This window comes from Hemitrygon akajei, chromosome 2 (assembly GCF_048418815.1).
Source record: "Hemitrygon akajei chromosome 2, sHemAka1.3, whole genome shotgun sequence".
Lineage (NCBI taxonomy): Eukaryota > Metazoa > Chordata > Chondrichthyes > Myliobatiformes > Dasyatidae > Hemitrygon > Hemitrygon akajei.
The window spans coordinates 195,909,475-195,929,559 of NC_133125.1; the positions used below are offsets into that span (position 1 = coordinate 195,909,475).

General features: G+C 50.4%; 1 protein-coding gene across 1 annotated transcript in view; it reads left to right on the forward strand.

Annotated features, from left to right (window-relative positions):
* Positions 1–20,085, forward strand: part of LOC140721928 (E3 ubiquitin-protein ligase TRIM39-like) — a 41,963-nt gene that overhangs the window by 11,738 nt on the left and 10,140 nt on the right. Inside the window, 6 exon segments of the mRNA XM_073036751.1 lie at positions 8,016–8,034; positions 15,891–16,429; positions 16,508–16,603; positions 17,482–17,715; positions 18,728–18,750; positions 18,847–18,965. Of these exon segments, the coding sequence (XP_072892852.1) occupies positions 8,016–8,034; positions 15,891–16,429; positions 16,508–16,603; positions 17,482–17,715; positions 18,728–18,750; positions 18,847–18,965 (1,030 nt within the window).

A 20,085-nucleotide genomic window follows, 5' to 3' on the forward strand; every position in this document is an offset into this window, starting at 1 on the left:
CCGATCCCCGGGGCCGCGCTGCCCGAGTCTCCCCCCGATCCCTGGGGCCACGCTGCCCGAGTCTCCCCCGATCCCCGGAGCCGCGCTGCCCGAGTCTCCCCCCGATCCCCGGGGCCGCGCTGCCCGAGTCTCCCCCCGATCCCGGGGCCGCGCTGCCCGAGTCTCCCCCCGATCCCTGGGGCCACGCTGCCCGAGTCTCCCCCGATCCCCGGAGCCGCGCTGCCCGAGTCTCCCCCCGATCCCCGGGGCCGCGCTGCCCGAGTCTCCCCCCGATCCCGGGGCCGCGCTGCCCGAGTCTCCCCCCGATCCCGGGGACTCTCTAATTCTCTGCTTCTCCCCCCAGTCTCTGTCACCCTGGATGTGGAAACGGCGCATCCGGGGCTCGAGGTGTCTGAGGATCGGAAGAGTGTGAGATGGACCGAGACCTGGAGGGATCTCCCTGACACCGGGAAGAGGTTCACAGTCGGGGCTTGTGTGCTGGGATCGGAGGGATTCACATCGGGGAGACATTACTGGGAGGTGGAGGTGACGGGGAATCGGCGCTGGGGTCTGGGAGTCGCCGCAGAGTCTGTGGAGAGGAAGGGAGGGGTCACACCGAGTCCGGAGACCGGATTCTGGACAATCGCGCGGATTGATGACGTGATGTGGGTTTACACCTCCCCTGAGTCCCGTCTCCCTGCCGGTCCCATCCCCGGGAGGGTGGGAGTTTATCTCAGTTACGAGTCCGGGACAGTTTCATTTTACAACGTGGAGACCAAGTCCCATCTCCACACCTTCACTGGGAATAAATTCACGGGGAAACTTTATCCTTTGTTCTGGCCTTGGAATGAAAACGAGTGGCTGAGAATCTGCTCCGGTTCCGCTCCGGGTCTGTAAACGGGTCGGATCCGGAACCGGCGTCAGGAGTAAGTCAGTGTAAATATAAATGTGCGGAGAGTGAAATAAACACGATTTGAGAATTATCGATCCATTAATTTTAACTCGTTCACCGCATCCGTCAACGGAACAGAAACACTGCGGATTCAGCAGCAGCCGCGGGCGGCGGGTCCTGAGCTCCCCGGCTCCCCCGGGTGCTAAAGTCCACCGGGACTGACAGGGTAACTGGGGCAAGTGGTGGCGGTGCTGACTGGGAGAGGGAGGTCAGGGTGAATCTTGGTAACATGAGATATGTGGTTGTAACACACAAAGCGCCAAAGAATTGATACAGAAAGGTGGAAGGAAGGGGGAGTAAAAGCTGACAGCTGATCCGGATGAGGGAGGGGTGGAGTGTGGAAATGTGTCAGAACCGGGGAGGGGAGAGGTGGGTGGAGTGAAAAATGATGGAATCTGGTTGGAGAGGAAAGTGGAGACTGGACTAAAGGGAGGGAGGTGGGGAGGAGTGTGTGGGGGATGGGAAAATGGACTTACAGAAGAATATACCATCCTCTGAAACACCGGTTGTTTCCAAATTTACATCCCCATCCCCAGTGACATTCTGGCCATCCGATAAAGGGATGAAGGGGGTCGATGTTTCTGAGTCCCATCATCACAGTACCAGAAATACCCGGGGCTGAGGGCTTGGACCAATTAAAGTCACAGTCCATCTCTGTTTCGGTGAAGGACACATCCATTTCTACATGTGCCGGGACAGCCATACACACCCAGCAGCTTGAGTGTTGGTGGCAGAGAAAGGACACGATCTCATCCAACCGCCATGGTTAGACACCGTCTTACAGTGAGAGGTGTGAATCCATGACGGTTTGTCTCTGACCTTGATGGCTGTGTTAGTGACCAGCAAAACCTGAAATGGTCCTTTAAATAGAGGTTGCAAACAGTTCTTTCCTTCAAATGTCCACACCCTCAGGTTCCGTAGCTTATTGATCAGGACCGTAGTAATGATAGTGTTAAACGCTGAGCTACAGTGAATGAACAGCATCCTGACGGAGGTATCTGTGTTGTCCGGGTGATCCAAGGCCGTGTGGAGAGCCATTGAGATTGTGGGTGCTGTAGACCTATTGTGGCGACAGGCAAATTACAGCAGGTCCAGGTCCTTGCTGAGGCAGGAGTTGAATCTAGCCACGACCAACCACTCAGTCACTGTCAATGTGATTGCTACTGGACGATCGTCATTAAGGCAGCTCACACTACTCTTCTTGGGCACTGGTATAATTGTTGCCCTTTTGAAGCAGGTGGAAACTTCGCACCATAGCAACGAGAGGTTGAAAATGTACCTGCCAGTTGGTTGGCACAAGTTTTCAGAGCATGACCAGGTAGTCCAACAGGGCCTGCTGCCTGGCGAGGGTCCTCGCTCCGGAAAGCCAGCCTGACATCATCCTCCGAGACAGAGATCACAGAGTCACCAGGTGCATCTTTCAAAGCGGGCATAGAAGGCGTTGAGCTCATCTGGTAGTGAAGCATCGGTGCCAGTCATACTATGGGGTTTCGCTTTGTAGGAAGTAATGTCCTGCGAACCCTGCCAGAGTTGCCATGCATCCGATGTTGCCTACAACTTTGCTCGGAATTATTTCGTCACTCTTGAAACAGCCCTCCACAAGTCTGACTGGCTTTCTGGTTCAGACCTGGGTTGCCAAGACTCATACCACAGATCTAGCCCTCAGCAGACGACATACCTCCTGGTTCATCCACGGCTTTTGGTTTGGAAATGTACGGCAAATTTTAATAGGCACACACTCATCCACACAGGTTTTAATGAAGCCGGCATTAAACAACTGCGGCAGACTCATCTGGATTCGAAGATGAATCCCTGAATACAGTCCAGTCCACCGATTCAAAGCAGTCCTGTAGGTGCTCCTGTGCTTCCCTTGTCCAAACCTTCTTGGTCCTCACTGCTGGTGCTGCAGTCTTCAGTCTCTGCCTGTACTCGGGGAGTAGAAGTACAGACAGGTGATCAGACTTCCCGAAGTGAGGTTCTGCTGTTTCGTGTTTAGCACAGAATTCATTTCCTTCACTTCCACCATTCCCCCCACCCCCCATTAAACTGTTTACTGCCTGGTCTTCTGTTAACTATCCTCTGTTAAACCGTTCATGGTGTGAAACTCCTCCGTTCACTCTCCCCTCGTCCTTTCTAGCTCACTTCCTTCACTGCTTTGTAAACCTGATGCAGAATTTAGGTTTTCTGCCATTGTCTGTGCCTGTATTGCTGCTGAAAGTGTTTCATTGCAACACATGAGCTGCTGGAGATGGTGGGGTGTCTGATTCCTCAGCAGGGTTAGGGGTCAGGCAGCAACTATGGAGGGAGATGGACAGTCATCATTTCCCCTCAAAACCCTTCCTCTGAACAGAACTGGACTGCCTGTTTCCCTCCACAGATACCGCCTGGCCCACTGACACTCCTCCAGCATTTTGTGTGTTGCTCTGGATTCCAGCATCTGCAGCCTGTGGTGCCTCCAGACTGTAACGATGCCTTGTACACACCACAATAAATTCGGCAGGACTTCACCTGATCTCTCTTTGCTTGGAGGACAGCCCTCTTCCCTCCTCCCCAGTCTTTTTGCACAATCAAAATCCCTCACTCCACACATGTCCTGTAGGGAGCATTCATTCCAGTCACATACCGACAGTGTGAGGTACCATTGCACGGGATCGGAAACCATCACAGAGGTTTGAAAACTCAGCCGGCTCCATCGTGGCACTAGCCTCCCCACCATTATGGATATCTTCAAATGAGGCTGCCTCCAGAGTGTGGAGTCCATCATTAAAATCCTCGCCATCCAGGACAAGTTCTCCGATGCCATCAGGGGAAAGTACAGGAGCCTGAAGACACATTTGATGTTTTCGGGACACTTTGTTCTTTCCGCCATCACATTTCTGAATGGACCATCAGCAGTCTCACTACTCTGCACCACGGATTTATTTCTTATTGTAACGTACAGTAAAATTATTTACTGCGCTCTCCTGCTGCCGCGGACCAATAAATTTCACAACATATGTCAGCGATAATAAACCTGATTCTGATTCTAGTTCTTGACGCACACTGGGAAATCCTGTCTTCCTAAAGTGCGGTGAGCAGAATTGGAACCAAGTCTCTATCGCTCAGCTGCGGAGACGTTCCCATTGTTTGTCATTTCCCTGCCAGAGTTTCTGTTCACAGCTTTTGCTCTCAGCTTTCCTGCCTTGCTCACCTGTCATCTCTTTCAGAAGAGATATGACTCACCAGTCTCCCCCACCCCCACGCATAGTGCTGATATATTTTTCTCTTGTCCCCTGTCTCACCCAATAACCTGGCATTCCATTTGTTAATCATTACAGCGCCTTGTGTGGGTTAAGTCTGGTAACACACGACTGTAATTCTATCCCGTTGCCTTCTCATTCTGAAACTTGACTTCCTTCAAAACCTGTTGACCTAAATTTGCTCTTCACTCTTTGACAGCCAGTTTCCAGTCAGCTGCTTTTCAAAGTGTCTTACTGTTGTACTCCAGGGACGATCGGTTCCCTTCCCTGGCCCATTTTGTCCCTCATCCTTCACTCCTGGGTCGGGTGGCTTGACGATCAGCGTAGCGGGGGAAACTCTGGGACGGTGATATTGCCAAGAATCTGAAGTCTCATCCAGTCCAGAGGGGGTAAGGAAGGCAGCTGTCCTCCCTGAACAGCATTTGTGAATTTAAATTGGCTTTCCCTGTCACACTGAAACATACAGTGAAATGGGTCGTTTGTTTCGGTCACCAACACATTCTGAGACTGTGCTCCGGGCGAGAGTCACCACTCTTCTGGCCCCAACACAGCACGTCCACAACTTACTGACCCCAACCTATACATCGTTGGAATGAGGGAGGAAACCAGAGCATCTGGAGGAAACACACACGGTCACAGGAAGAATCTACAAATGCCTGACAGACAGCAGCGGGAATTGACCCCGGGCACAGGCTCTGAAATAGTGTTACGTTAACAACTGGGCTACTGTGACACCCGAATTGGGTGGATTTTTACAACAATCCTGTAAAAATGTCACTGTCACCGATGCTAGTGTTTACTAAAGGCAAGATTTAGTTGATATTACATCCTTAGTCAATAGTGATAAGGTTCGAACTCTTGTGAGATGGGTAAGAGTTAACAGGAATCTGAGGGACAGTGTTTTCACCTGGAGGGCAGTATTTCCCAGGTCAGCAACGGCTAATACTAGGGGGCATCATTTTAAGAAGAATGGAGGAAGGTCTGGGGGGGTTGTCAGCGGTAGATTTTTACACAGAGAGTGGTGGGTGCGTGGAACGCTCTGCAAGGGTGGTGGGGGAGGCAGATACATTCGGGGCATTTAAGATGCTCAGACAAGCACGAGGATGAAGGAAAAGTGGAGAGCTATGTGGAAGGAAGGGTTATGTTTATGGTAGAGCAGGCTAAAATGTCAGCACTCCATCATTAGGTGAAGCACCTGTACTGTGTTGTATTTATGGAGAGAAATAAATAGTCAATATTTTGAAAAATAAAGAAAACAATAAAATTTCTGTTGCAGTATATTGTGTGTGAGTTGTTCTGAATTCCCAGTGTCTCCAGAATCTCTTGTGTCACTGATTGCCCAAGACCTCGTGGAGAAGAGGTACAGAACCCCGAGGGTGCCCAGAACGGTCAGAACAACAACACAACAAAAACAAGACCACAACAGCAGAACAAACCTCTCTCACACACACTTCCAACCACAGGACAGGGCACCTCTAGGCCTTTGGTCCTTGGCGTTGGACAGGCTGCCTCTGGGCCAAACACAGGACAGGCCGCCTCTAGGCCTTCAGTCCTTGACGGTGGACAGGCTGCCTCTGGGCCAAACACAGGACAGGCCGCCTCTAGGCCTTCAGTCCTTGACTACAACACTTTACAACCCCACATCCTGGCTCAGACTCGCAGACAACTGACCTCTGACCCCAAACAATCTAACCCATCGGACCTCTATATTTTCTTCTTTATTCCTTTTTATTACACTGTATTTACTTTTGTAGTTTATAGTGTTTCTATGTCATCACATTTAACCCTTTTCTCGCTGTTGCCATCAGGCAGAAGGTACAAGTGTCACGACTGGCCACTCCACCACATTCAAAACAGCTGCTACCCCTCAACCATCAGTTTCTTTCACAAAAGGGGATAAATACACTCATTCTGCTTCTGGTGTTCCCACAGCCAATTGTCTCACTTTACAAATTCTTTATGTTGTTATTCCATGATCATTATTTATTGCTAGTTATTTATATTTGCGTTGGCACGGTTTGTTGTCCATTGATCCTGTTTACATACTGTTCTATAGATTTGCTCAGTTTGCCCACAGAAGAAGAATCTCGGGGTTGTGTGTGGAGACGTGTCTGTACTCTGATCATAAAGTTTACTTTCACTTTGAACTTTGCTCCTGCAAAACCACACATGTAAGCGGTGATGATGAATCTGTGACCCTGAGGATTGGATTCAGTCCTGGGGAGGAGGGCCAGGCTTCAGGGAAAACGTGCAGGATGTAGAGAGAGTGCAGAAATGTTTGACTGGAATTAGTCCGGGGATGAGAGATGGTCGTTCCATGCATAGTCTGGAGACCCTGGGGTTATTCCACATGGAGCAGAAGAGGATCTGATAGGTAAGACCATGAGGGATCGCGGGAAGGGTTCGGAGAGGATGCGGAAGAGGTTTACCAGGGAACTGCCTGGATTACACAACACGATAACAGGAGGCTGGGTTGTTTTCCCAGGAGCGACGGAGTCTGAAGGGAGATCTGATAGAGATTATGAGAGGAACAGATAGAGTAGACAGACAGTATCTGTTGTCTAGGGTTGAAATCTCTAATACCAGAGGGCATGCAGTTAAGATGAGGGGGGTATTTTCAAAGGAGATGTGAGGGGCAAGTTTTTTCTTACACAGAGAGTGCTGGGTGCCTGGGGTGGTGTGGGTACATATGGAGCTTTTATAATATGTTCAGATAGGCTAATTTCATTTCATTTCAAGATGGCCGGGGTCCTGTCAGTGGTCTACAGTTGCAGTTCAGACTATGGTTCTCCACGGGCAGTGGGTTCTCATCGTGTGGTCCCGCGTTTCAGTATCTCCAGGTGTGGCCTGGAAGACGCGCGCCATTGGACGCGGCCCTGTGGACCACGCGGTTCCTCGCTGATGTCACCGACTGCAGCGTTGCAGGAGACTGAAACAGTGGGACGGTGGGCAGTGTGCACTGCTGTCGGAATGAAGAAAAATTACTTGTAAAGAGTTGTTGAAGGTGAGTCTAGGGTGTGGGATCGGTTCAGAGTTGTGGTGAGTGAGTTGTCCACGCCGGTTCAAGAGCCTGATGGTTGTAGGGTAACAGCTGTCCACGAACTTGGCAGTGTGGGACCTAGGGGTTCTGAACGTCCCGTTCGATGGGAGCGGAGAGAAGAGAGCATGGTGTGGATGGTTGGAGTCCTTGATGACGGTTGCTGCTTTCTTGTGGCAGGGCTCCGTGTAAGTGGTCTCATTGCTGAAGATTAGAACATTTGCAGATGATACCAAGATTGGGGGTGTAGTGGACAGCAAGGAGGACTAACAGAGCTTGCAGTGGGATCTGGTCCAGCTGGAAATCGGACTGGAAAATGGCAGATGGAATTTAGTGTGGACAACTGCAAAATGTTGCACTTTGGTAGGGCCTACCTGAGTGAGGAGTGCAGCAGAACCAAGAGATCTGGGAATACAGGTCAAGTATTTTCAGTTTATTTTGAGTTATTTGAGCGTCTGATTCAAATAAACAAACAAGCAAACAACAACAAATGGATCTGACAGACGGGAGTCTACAGACGCTGGAAATCCCGAGCAACACAAAATGCTGGAGGAACTCAGCGGGAATGGCTGCATTTATGGAAGGAATAAACAAGACGATGTTTCCCTTCATCGGGACTGGGAAGGAGGGGGTTAAAGTCGGAATAAGGCAGAGGAGGGTAAGGAGTACAAATGACATGTGATAGTTACACCAGGTGAGTCGGGGGTGGGAGAGGGGACATGAAGGAAGAAGCTGCGAGGTGACAGGTGGAAAAGGTGAAGAATGGCTGAAGAGAATCTGACTTTCTTTTTCTCGGCTTTCCCTGCAGTACCGGATTCCAGCAGCAGGTGGGGATGTTCACCGTCAAACTGATCCTTGGACAGCTCACTATCCCCATCACCTGGTTGAAAGCGGTACCGCCATGAACTGAACGTCCAAACGTTTATCGGCTGGATTGGCGGAATCCTGAGTTCAGAGCATTAACACGATGTCTGAGTGTGGGTTTCTTTCTGCCCCTCCTTCACTCACTGTTCCATTGCCCCTTTCGGCCCATCCATCACTCAGCCTCGCTCACATGGACTGTGTCACCCACCCGGGTGGGAAGGAGAGCCCAAGGCAGAGGTCACAGGAAGGTAGCACAGGGTGCAGCAAAGGGAGGGGTGGGGAAGTGTTGGAGGCATGAGGTCTGAGGAAGGGTGCACAGAAGGTAAGGGGCAGGAGAAATCCTGAGGGAGAGGACAAGAGGGATCAAAGTTGAGGGAGGTTCAGATGAAACTGGGTGTAAGTGTGAATGAAGACGAGCCTGTGGGTAAAGGTAAATGTCTGAGCTCGCGCGCGTGTGTGTGTGTGTGTGTGTGTGTGTGTGTGTGTGTGTGTGTGTGTGTGTGTGTCTCACTCTCTCTCTCTGTCAGAGGCAGAGAAAGCGAGAGAGAGAGCCTGAGACATCTTCTCAGGTAGATGCAGGCTCAGCACTGGTCCAATTTTCCCATAAATATTTCAAAACAAACAGAAAGATGCTCACTGGGGCAAAGTGACACATTAACCACTTGGTCCCAGCCTGACTTGCTGGGAGGCGGTCATCTGTAATCCCTTCTCTGTTCGAACTATCTACACATATCTTGTCAAAACATTATTCCCTCTGGGTAGCCTCCAACCTGATGGCATGAACATCAATTACTCGAACTTCCGGTAATGGCCACACCCTCACCATTCCCCATTCCCATTTTGCTCTCTCACCTTGTCTCCTTTCCTGCCCATCACCTCCCTCTGGTGCTCCTCCACCTTCCCTTTCTTCCAAGGCCTTCTGTCCTCTATCAGACTCCCCCTTCTCCAGACCTTTATCGATTTCACCAATCTCTTTCCCAGCTCTTTACTTCACCACTCCCGCTCTCCCGGTTTCACCGGTCACCTACAAACTTATATTTCTTCTTTCCCTCCCCTCACCTTCTCACTCTGACCTCTCATCAGCTCGGGAGAGGAGTGGTCTGAAATCAATATTTCCCATCTCTGTTTCCCAGGGAAAACATCATGGAATCCACGGAATGAAGGAAAATGAACATCTTGGAAAATCTGACATTACAAGAGAGTAGGTGCTGACGATCTTAAAGCCAATTAAGGTGGATAAATCCCTTATTCCCTCTACCAACGTACTCGACCATGGACTTCCCTACACTATATTCCAGCTGCCAATTCTTTGCCATTCTGCAATCTAAGGCCTACTGCAGACTCCCTGTTTCCTCAACACTCCCTACCCCTCCAGCTATCTTTGTATTATCCACAAAACCAGCAATTCTGCCACCCGTATCACTGACTGATCAAATGAAAAGAAGTGGTCCCAACACCAGCCCCTGCGGACACCACTCGTCACCAACACCAGTAAGGGACCTCTTTATTCCCCGTCTTTGCCTCCTGAGAATCAGTCTATCTTCTATCCGTGCTAGTATCTTTCCTGTAATTCCATGGACTCTCATCTTGTTTCGCAGCCTCATGTGTGGCTCCTTGTCAAATGTCTTTTGAACATCCCAGTAAACAACATCTACTAACTCTCCTTTGTCTATCCTTCCTGTTATTTCCTCAAAGAATGCAACAGATTGGTCAGGCAAGATTTCTCCACAGGGAAACCTTGCTGATTTCACCCATCATGTCCTTCAATTACTCTGAAACCTCATCCTTAATAACAGACTCTTGCCAACAAGTGAAGTCAGAAGAAATCACCTATAATTTCCTGTCATTTGCCTCCCTTTCTTTTTAAAGAGTGGAGTGACATTTACAATTTTCCAGTTCCCCCAAAACCCCCAGTGAAAACTGAATGATCAGCACTAATGTCTCCACAATCACTTCAGCTGCTTCTTTAAGAACCTCTGGGTCTCACTCATCTGCTCCGGGTGACTTGTCTACTTTCAGATCTTTCTGTTTTCCACGGTCCTTCTCCATAGTGATAGTGACAACACTCACTTCTGTGCCCTGACACTCTCAAAATTCTGGCACACTGCTGGTGTCTTCCACAATGAAGACTGACACAATGTACTTCATGACTTTGTCCACCATTTCCAATGTAACTTTCTAGTGGTCCGATATTCACTCTCACCCCTCCTTTCCTCTTATTTATCTGATTAAACTTTTGATATCCTCCTTTATATTATTGACCAGCTCATCTTCATATTTCATCTTTGCTAACCTGTCTTTTAGTTGCCTTTATTCGTTTTGAAAATCTTCCCAATCCCCTCACTCCAAACAGAGGACTTTTCCCTTCCTGTTTCTCACTTCCACCCACACTGACTCAGTAGACAATCCCTCCACCACGTTCTCCATTGAGTCATTCAGCACGGGAACTGCTGCTGGAAGACCATCAGCTCAGTGAGAGACGCTCTTTGTTCTGCCCGAAACCTGCTGGTCTCCCAGCACAGCCAGATGTCCGTCAGGGAAAGCTGTCGACAGGCACAGTCCAGGCTGCAGGAGGACGTGCTGAGGGACACAGAGGATCTCGGGGCAGACAATGCAAAGTCTCTGGGGGGAGGAGCACTGTCGAGCTGAAACAATGGGTCTGCCTGGAGAGGCAGGTTTGTGGATCTTGGGTAGAAAGGGGAGGTACGGGAACTATGAGGTTGGAGGCAGTGGATGGGAGATCCCCAGAGCTTATAAAGTCGGTGATGGTGAGGGAGACAGTGGCCTGGTTGTCCTCTGTGAGGTCCTGTTCGAGGGGTAAGTAAGTAGGAGATGTCTGAGAATTGTCGCTGGGCCTCAGCGGTGGAGGTCAGTACGCCAGACTACTACAGCACCCCACTGATCCGCGGGTTTGAGGTGAGGTGAGGATTAGTGCTGAGGGAGTGGAGAGCAGGGCGTTTGGAAGTAGTGAGGTTGGAATTGGAGGGAGGAGTGGGGAAGTGGAGATGGTTGATGTCTCGTCGGCAGTTTGCAATGAAAAGATCCAGATCGGGGTGACCAGGGAGAGGAGGAGGGTTGAGGACGGCAGAAAGGGTCATCGGTCCCCATCCTCCCTCGCCCTTCAGTCTGTCGGATTGCACGGGAGAGAGGTGAGAGCACCAGAGATCCATCAGCTGCTCCGGTCTCCCAGCAGCAGGAGGCGGGTTTCGGAGGCAGCTGCGGACAACAGGCCCCGATCCTCGGCGAGGAAAGGCCGGTCACCCTCAGGCAGCTGCGGACAACAGGCCCCGATCCTCGGCGAGGAAAGGCCGGTCACCCTCAGGCAGCTGCGGACAACAGGCCCCGATCCCCGGCGGGGAAAGGCCGGTCACCCTCAGGCAGCTGCGGACAACAGGCCCCGATCCCCGGCGGGGAAAGGCCGGTCACCCTCAGGCAGCTGCGGACAACAGGCCCCGATCCCCGGCGGGGAAAGGCCGGTCACCCTCAGGCAGCTGCGGACAACAGGCCCCGATCCCCGGCGGGGAAAGGCCGGTCACCCTCAGGCAGCTGCGGACAACAGGCCCCGATCCCCGGCGGGGAAAGGCCGGTCACCCTCAGGCAGCTGCGGACAACAGGCCCCGATCCCCGGCGGGGAAAGGCCGGTCACCCTGAGGCAGCTGCGGACAACAGGCCCCAATCCCCGGCGGGCAAAGGCCGGTCACCCTCAGGCAGCTGCGGACAACAGGCCCCGATCCCCGGCGAGGAAAGGCCGGCCACCCTCAGGCAGCTGCAGACAACAGGCCCCGATCCCCGGCGAGGAAAGGCCGGCCACCCTCAGGCAGCTGCAGACAACAGGCCCCGATCCCCGGCGAGGAAAGGCCGGCCACCCTCAGGCAGCTGCGGACAACAGGCCCCGATCCCCGGCGGGGAAAGGCCGGGCACCCTCAGGCAGCTGCAGACAACAGGCCCCGATCCCCGGCGAGGAAAGGCCGGCCACCCTCAGGCAGCTGCAGACAACAGGCCCCGATCCCCGGCGAGGAAAGGCCGGCCACCCTCAGGCAGCTGCGGACAACAGGCCCCGATCCCCGGCGGGGAAAGGCCGGTCACCCTGAGGCAGCTGCGGACAACAGGCCCCAATCCCCGGCGGGCAAAGGCCGGTCACCCTCAGGCAGCTGCGGACAACAGGCCCCGATCCCCGGCGAGGAAAGGCCGGCCACCCTCAGGCAGCTGCAGACAACAGGCCCCGATCCCCGGCGAGGAAAGGCCGGCCACCCTCAGGCAGCTGCAGACAACAGGCCCCGATCCCCGGCGAGGAAAGGCCGGCCACCCTCAGGCAGCTGCGGACAACAGGCCCCGATCCCCGGCGGGGAAAGGCCGGGCACCCTCAGGCAGCTGCAGACAACAGGCCCCGATCCCCGGCGAGGAAAGGCCGGCCACCCTCAGGCAGCTGCAGACAACAGGCCCCGATCCCCGGCGAGGAAAGGCCGGCCACCCTCAGGCAGCTGCGGACAACAGGCCCCGATCCCCGGCGGGGAAAGGCCGGGCACCCTCAGGACAGAAAGCCATGGAAGATTTCAGTCTGATGGAAGTGCTGAGTTTGTTCTCAGATTCACAGGAAGCTCCTGCCAGTAACTTTGTTTATCGCCTGTGCATGTGAACTTTGCGTTAATGAACTTGGGCACAATTCCTCCAGACTAACACCACTGACCACAAGTCACCAGGAAGGACTCGATGTACACGGTGAACACACACAAAATGCTGGAGGAACTCAGCGGGCCAGGCAGCCTCTGTGGAAAAAAGTACAATTGACACTTCGGACCGAAACGCTTCGGCAGGTCTGGTGGGAAAAAGGCTGAGGAGATTTAAAAGGTGGGGAGGGGAGAGAGAAACACTCGGTGAGAGGTGAAACCTGAAGGGGGAGAGGTGAAGTATAGAGCTGGGAAGTTGATTGGTGAAAGAGGTATAAGGCTGGAGAAGGGGGAGTCTGACAGAAGAGGACAGAAAGCCATGGAAGGAAAAAAGAGGGGAGGAGCACCGTAGGGAGGAGATGGGCGGCAAGGAGATAAGGTGGGAGAGGGAAAAGGGGGATGGGGTATGGTGAAGGAGAGGGATTGGGAGCGTTACCAGAAGTTCGAGGGATCCAAGGAGACCTTGCTTTTTGGCTTGACCACAGAGGGCAAAGAGTTCATAGATGCTTCATCTCTGTATGGAAGATGGTGACCAGTGGTTTTCCGCAGGGATCTGTTCTGGGATCCCTCCTCTTTGTGGTTTTAATTATTGACCTGGATGAGGAAGCAGAAGGATGGGTTGGTAAATTTGCTGAGGACACAAAGGTTGGGGTGTTGTGGATAGTCTGAAGGGCTGTCAGAGGTTACAGCAGACATCAATAGGATGCAGAACTGGGCTGAGAAGTGGCAGATGGACTTCAACTGAGGTAAGTGTGAGGTGGTTCATTTTGGTAGGTCAAATTTGAAGACAGAATGTAATATTAATGGTAAGAATATTGGCAATGTGGAGGATCAGCGAGACCTTGCCCAGGGGACACTCATATCTGCTGCGCAGGTTGACAGTATGGTTAAGAAGGCGTATGTTGTGTTGGCCTTCATCAACTGTGGGATTGAGTTCAAGAGCCGTGAGGTAATGTTACAGGTATATAAGACCTTGGTCAGACCCCACTTGGAGTACTGTGTTCAGTTCTGGTCACCTCACTACAGGAAGATTGTGGATACTATAGAGAGAGTGCAGAGGAGATTTACAAAGATGTTGCCTGGATTGGAGGGCGTACCTTATGAGACAAGTTGAATAAACTTGGCCTTGAAGTGACGGAGGATGAGGGGAGACGTGATAGAGGTGTATAAGATGATGTGAGGCATTGATCGTGTGGATGGCCAGAGGCTTTTTCCCAGGGCTGAAATGGCTAACATGAGGGGGCATAGTTTTAAGGTGCTTGGAAGGAGGTACAAGGGGAGGTCAGGGGTAAATTTTTCAAAGAGTGGTGGGTGCATTGAATGCAAAGTGAAGGTGGTAGAGCCGGGTACAATAAAGGCTTTTTAGAGACTCTTAGATATGTACATGGAGCTTAGGGAAATAGAGGGCTGTGTGGTTGGGAAATTCTCGGCAGCTTCTGGAGCAGGATTCATGGCTGGCTCATCATTGTGGGCGGAAGGGCCTATAATGTGCTGTGGATTTTCTGTGTTCTATGCTGGGGGAACCGGTCAGACAGCATCTATGGAAATGGGATTTCGGGCCGAGATCCTTCTTCACAACTGGAAAGGAAGTGGGAAGTCCCCAGAATAGAAAGGTGGGGGACGGGAGGGAGGATAGCTGGAAAGGGATAGGTGAAGCCAGGTAGGTTGGAAAGGTAAAGGGTTGGAGAAGAAGGAATCTGATACGAGAGCAGAATGGCCCATAGGGGAAATGGAAGGAGGAGGGGACGCATGGGGAGATGATAGTCAGGAAGGTGAAGGTAAGGGGCCAGAGTGGGGGATAGAAGAAGAAGGGAGAGGGAGGGAATTTTTTTTCGGGAAGGAGAAATCAATATTCATGCCATCTGTTTGGAGGCGACCCAAACATACTACACGGTGTTTTTCCTTCGGCCTGAGGGTAGCTCCGTCGTGGCACAAGAGAAGGCCGTGGACTGTCAGGTCGGAATGGGAATGAGAATTGGAAGTAAAATGTTCCATCTTTGGCAGATGGAGCAGAGGTGCTTGATGAAGCAGAACCCCAGTTTACAACAGGTCTCACCAGTGTAGAGGAGGCTGCATTGGGAGCGGCAGACCAAATAAATGACCCAGCAGATGACGTGTTGCCTCACCTGGAAGGACATTTTGGGTCCTCGAATGGAGGTGAGGGAGGAGGTGAATGGGTACTTTGGCCACTTGCAGGGTTAAGTATCAGGAGTGAGACTAGTGGGGAGAGTGAATGGACAAGGGAGTCATGGAGGGAGTGATCACTAAGGAAAGTAGAGAAGGGAGGAGGTAAAGATGAATTTGGTGATCGGATACCATGACTATGTGGCTAGGCACAGCTCAAATACCATCCATATACCTGCTGATGATATAACTATTGTTGGCAGAATCTCAGGTGGTGACGAGAGGGTGTCCAGGAGTGAGATATACCAACTAGTGGAGTGGTGTCGCAGGGAGGGAGGTGTTTAAACTGGACCAAGTGAATTCAAGTGCAGGGTGGAAGTTAGTGGCAAAGTTGATGAAATTGATAAACTCAGCATGGGTGCATGAAGCAGCACCAATGCAGTCATTAATGTTTCTGAGGAAGATTTGGGGAGCGTTACTGGGGAAGGCCTGGAACATGGGCTGTTCTTCGACAGGCATTACTGGGGCTCATGCGGATACCCGTGGATAGCCCTCGAGTTTGGAGAAGGTGGGAGGAGCGGAAGGAAAATTGGTGAGGGTGAGCACCAGCCCTTCCAGATGGAGAGGAACTGGTTTGTTCTTTTATTGAGAAAGAAACAGAGAGCTGTAAGGCCTTCTTGATGGGGGATAGAAGTTATAACTGGACATCCATGGTGAAGATGAGGCGGTCAGTGCCTGGGAATTGAAAATTGCTGAGGAGATTGAGGGCATGAGAAGTGTCGCGGATGTGGGTTGGGAGGGATTGACCTGAAGGGTTTAGAATGGAGTCAATGTATGAGGACAAGTTCAGTGGGGCTGGAGCAGGCAGGGACATAGGCCAACTGTCTATCTCGCTTTTCAGGAATTGTCCCTTTCACTTGTACTTTACACTGAACCAGGCTCCGCGCTCCGGGTTCATTTAGATTCAGACCTCTTTAATGTGTTTCTGATCCCACCCTGACGTGGAAATTGCCGCGATTCCTGCCCAGAGAACACTTGGAGCAACGTTGTTCATTCCCGAGACTGCAGCGCCCCTAGTGGACATCCCCGGTACCGCAGGCGTTCAGCAGCTCCCGAAAGTGAAAGGATCCTGAACCCGGAAGTACCGGGAGTTAACATGGCTTCGAAAGGACAGGTCGAGAGTTTAATCGAGGAGGTAATTTGTCCCATCTGCCTGGATTTCTTCACCGATCCGGTGTCACTGGAGTGTAGTCACAACTTCTGCCGCTCCTGTATCACACGGTGTTGGCAAAGGGAGGAGAGAAACTCCTGCCCGGAATGTAGAGAGGAGTTTGCAGACTGCACCCTCAGGGTCAATCGGGTTTTAGCAAATCTGTCTGAGAAAGCTCGGAAACTAAACCTGAATCCTAAAGAGAAGGAAAGTAAACTTCACTGCGAGGAACATGAGGAAGAACTGAAGCTGTTTTGTGAGACAGACAGGAAACTGATCTGTCTGATCTGTGCGACTGCGCGGGAACACAAGTCTCACAACTTCATGCCGATTAAAGAAGCCGTTAAAATTTACCAGGTAAAACTAAGCTGCTTTCGATCGTCTGTTTATGTTGTCTTTTTGTTTTGTCTAATCCATTAACTCTTTAATTCCCAGGATCGGGTTAAATCTTCCTTGGACTCTCTCGTAAAAAAGAAATCAGACTTTCAGGAAAAGGAGCAGCAACAGAAAGAGAAGATTTCTGGAGTTCGGGTGAGGCTTCCTGAGCAGAATTTACAATCTTGTTGTGTAGTTTTGTTCCCTTTAATGCAGAAAAGCAGAGTATCGCAGCTCCAGTGCCCTGGGATCGATCCTAACCTCTGGTGCTGTCTGCGTGGAGTTTGCACGTTCTCTCTGTAACCAGTACCTTCTTTTAGCCGACAATCAACTCAATGTGGTATTTACAGATACTGTAGTTGTAAACTGATTTAAACCAGACGGATGTTTTGACTGTTCAGGATTGAACAGTAAATTGGCAACTGTAATTAACCCTGTGAAGGGGTATTATATGTGAATCAGGTGGGAGTTAATGGGTCAGTGAGGAAGACTGGGTTTGAGGGAATTGTGATCGAATATCTGGGAACCACTCACTTGCTGCCTGTTATGCCACTGGAGTTTGGGACAGCAATGAAGGTCCTCCATCTCCGGCAGTGTTCATGTCTTCATTCAACATGTCAGTAGCTACTTCTCGGTTTTCACTACTGTCAGTCATGCAGGTCCTGAGTGGAGATTCAGGAATAACATGGCACTCAGATGTAGAAAGACTCTTCATTGTTTCCGTAACAGTTTTGTTTCACCAGTCAGTATTGTTAGCCCTGAGCTGAACCCATGAACCTGGAGGACCAGTGGACCACTCTTACTCTGGCCTCTACCCTTTGACCTGTTTGGCATGGGTGACCCTACCAAGGGTCAAAGCATAAAGCCCACATTCCAGCCAACGGAGTTCTTTGGGTCATTGAGGCACACAAGCCCCAAACCCAGTGGCAAGGTTGTGGTCCTCTTGGATGATAATGGGCTGGACAGACACTTCCATATCATAAGGAAATACATCAGGGCCAAATAATAAACTAGCCTCTCCTTTCATTCGACAGGAACAGTCACAAAATGTTCAGTCCCACATCACATCCCAGTTTGATGAACTGCGCCGGATTATCACTGAGAAAGAGCAGCGCGCACTCCGAGATCTCAGGGAAGAAGAGGAGAGGATTCTAAATCCAATGGAGAAAAATCTTCGCGAGATTCAAGAGAATTTAAATGCCATCTACAAGGAAATATCAAAGTTACAGGAACAGATGGATCAACAAGACAATATCATATTCCTCATGGTGAGAGATTTCAGTTTGGTCCTGTAAAAGTACATAGTCACAAAATGATGTATTTTAACTCAGTGTGGGATTTACAGATACTGGAGTTGTAAACTGATTGAAACCAGACGGATGTTTTGACTGTTCAGAGTTGTTGTCTCCAAACCGGCCTCTCACAACATCTGTACATCGCTGGACAGTCTGCATCCTTCTCGGGAATGTTTACTCTGATCGTAGCGCTGAGCCAGTGATCACTTCTCTGATTCCCACGTATAATATCCCCTGAGACTCAGAGTAACATCCCATTGCAGTCACAGACTGTGAGTGTGTCTGGTGCAGTGGGTGTGAGGGTCTCTCTGTTGATCGGTGGGAACTGAGGTTGAACTCCAGAATGTGACCTACACATCGGATTTACCATCTATATCTGGTTTGTATCAGGTTCATTGTTTTGGAGAATTTTGCACTGTCCTTTGTTTTTCAGAAATATTCTTCATCAGATTATATCCCATTTTCATCAGAGACAGGACTTTCAGTCCATTCTCTCCTATCAGTTTCCCTGGTGCACAAGCCTCCTCCCACCTACTCACCACACCCAGTAACAGTGTCCCCGACTCCATGGTCTCTCATGTGTTTATCCAGCTTCCCCATTACAATCAATCTCTGCTGTTCCACTTCAGCCACTCCTGTAGCAGTGAGTTCCACATTCTCTTCACTACATTTCTTGTGGGATTTATTAACGACCTACTGATGTTTTATCTTTGACTTATTGTCTCCACACAAGCAGAAATATTTTCGATCAGATACATTCAGAATCTTAAAACCTGTCCAGTCTCTCCTGTAAGTTCCTTCTCTCAGTTATCGTATAATTCTCATAAATATTCCTTGTACTTTCTCGCACAGTTCAATGTCCCTCTTTCTCCGTTCATGTTAGTGGGAATGAGTTCAGTGGGAATTTTCAGCAGGTTTTAATAACTTGGCTCAGATGCCGACAGTAAGTCTCAGTCAATTGAGATCTGTGTTTGATTTATTTCAGGAGGAAGCTCGTCGGAAGAGGAGGTAGGACATGGTCTTCACTGAAACTCAGTATGGATTTGTAAAATAGTTCAAATATCCCGAATGCTCAGTTTATAACCATCTGTATAATATTTACAGGATTAGTGATGATGCCCACACATTGTCAGTGACAGATGGTGCCCTATTGGTTGAAAAATTCGATCACCCCTATTTGCTCGACATAGCATCGGAAGAAGTGATTGGCGGCATTAAACACGGTAAGACATAAGATTCATTTGTGCTTGTTTATGAGACACTACTAAGTCATAATTAGATGCCAAATATGGCTTGTCAATGACCTTCTGAAAATCCAAGTACACAACATCAACTGGTTCTCCTTTGTTTACCTGGCTTGTTATTTCTTCAAAGAATTCCAACTGATCTGTCAGGCAAGATTTTCCCTTGAGGAAACCATGGCCTATTTTATCATGTGCCTCCAAGTTCCCTGACAACTCCTCCTTAATAATCAACTTCACCATCTTCCCAGCCACTGAGGTCAGACTAACTGGCCTAGAGTTTCCTTTATTCTCTCTCTCTTCTTGAACAGTGGAGTGACATTTTCAAATTTCCAGTCTTCCAGAACCATTGAAGAATCTAGTGATTCTTGAAGGATCGTTACAAATGCCTCCATGATCTCTTCAGCCACCTCTTTCTGAACTCTGGCATGTACGCTGTCTAGTCCAGGTGACAGCTACCTAAAGATCTTTCCGTTTCCCAAGAACCTGTTCTCTAGTAATGCTAATTTCATGCCTGGCACGTCGCCTGACACTTGGAACTTCCACCATACTGCTAGTGTCTTCCACAGTGAAGACTGATGCAAAATATGTCTTCAGTTCATCCACCCTTTCGTTGTCCCCCATTACTACCTCTCCAGCATTGTTTTCCAGCAGTCCGATATCCACTCTTGCCTCTCTCTAATCCGGAGATTAGGACCTCCTGGGTACTAATTTCTGGATTGCTGCCTGTGCCACGTGCCAGTGAGGGTAGAAACACGATGATCTGGCAGGTAAATGTGTGGCTGAGAAGCTGGTGCAGGGGGGCAGGCTTCAGGTTCTTGGATCATTGGGATCCCCCTGGGGGAGGTATGACCTGATCAGAAGTGATGGGTTGCACCTGAACCCAAGGGGGACCAATATTCTTGCGGGCAGGTTTGTTAGAGCTATTGGGGAGGGTTTAAACTAATTTTGTAGGGGGGTGGGAACTGGAGTGAAGGGACTCAGGATAGGATGGATGGTAAAAATGGTAATGATAGCCTGCAGTCAGACTGTCAGGAAGGACAGGCAGGTGATGGAACTCAGTTGCAGCCAACAGGCTGAGTATCAAAACTTTAGGGATGCA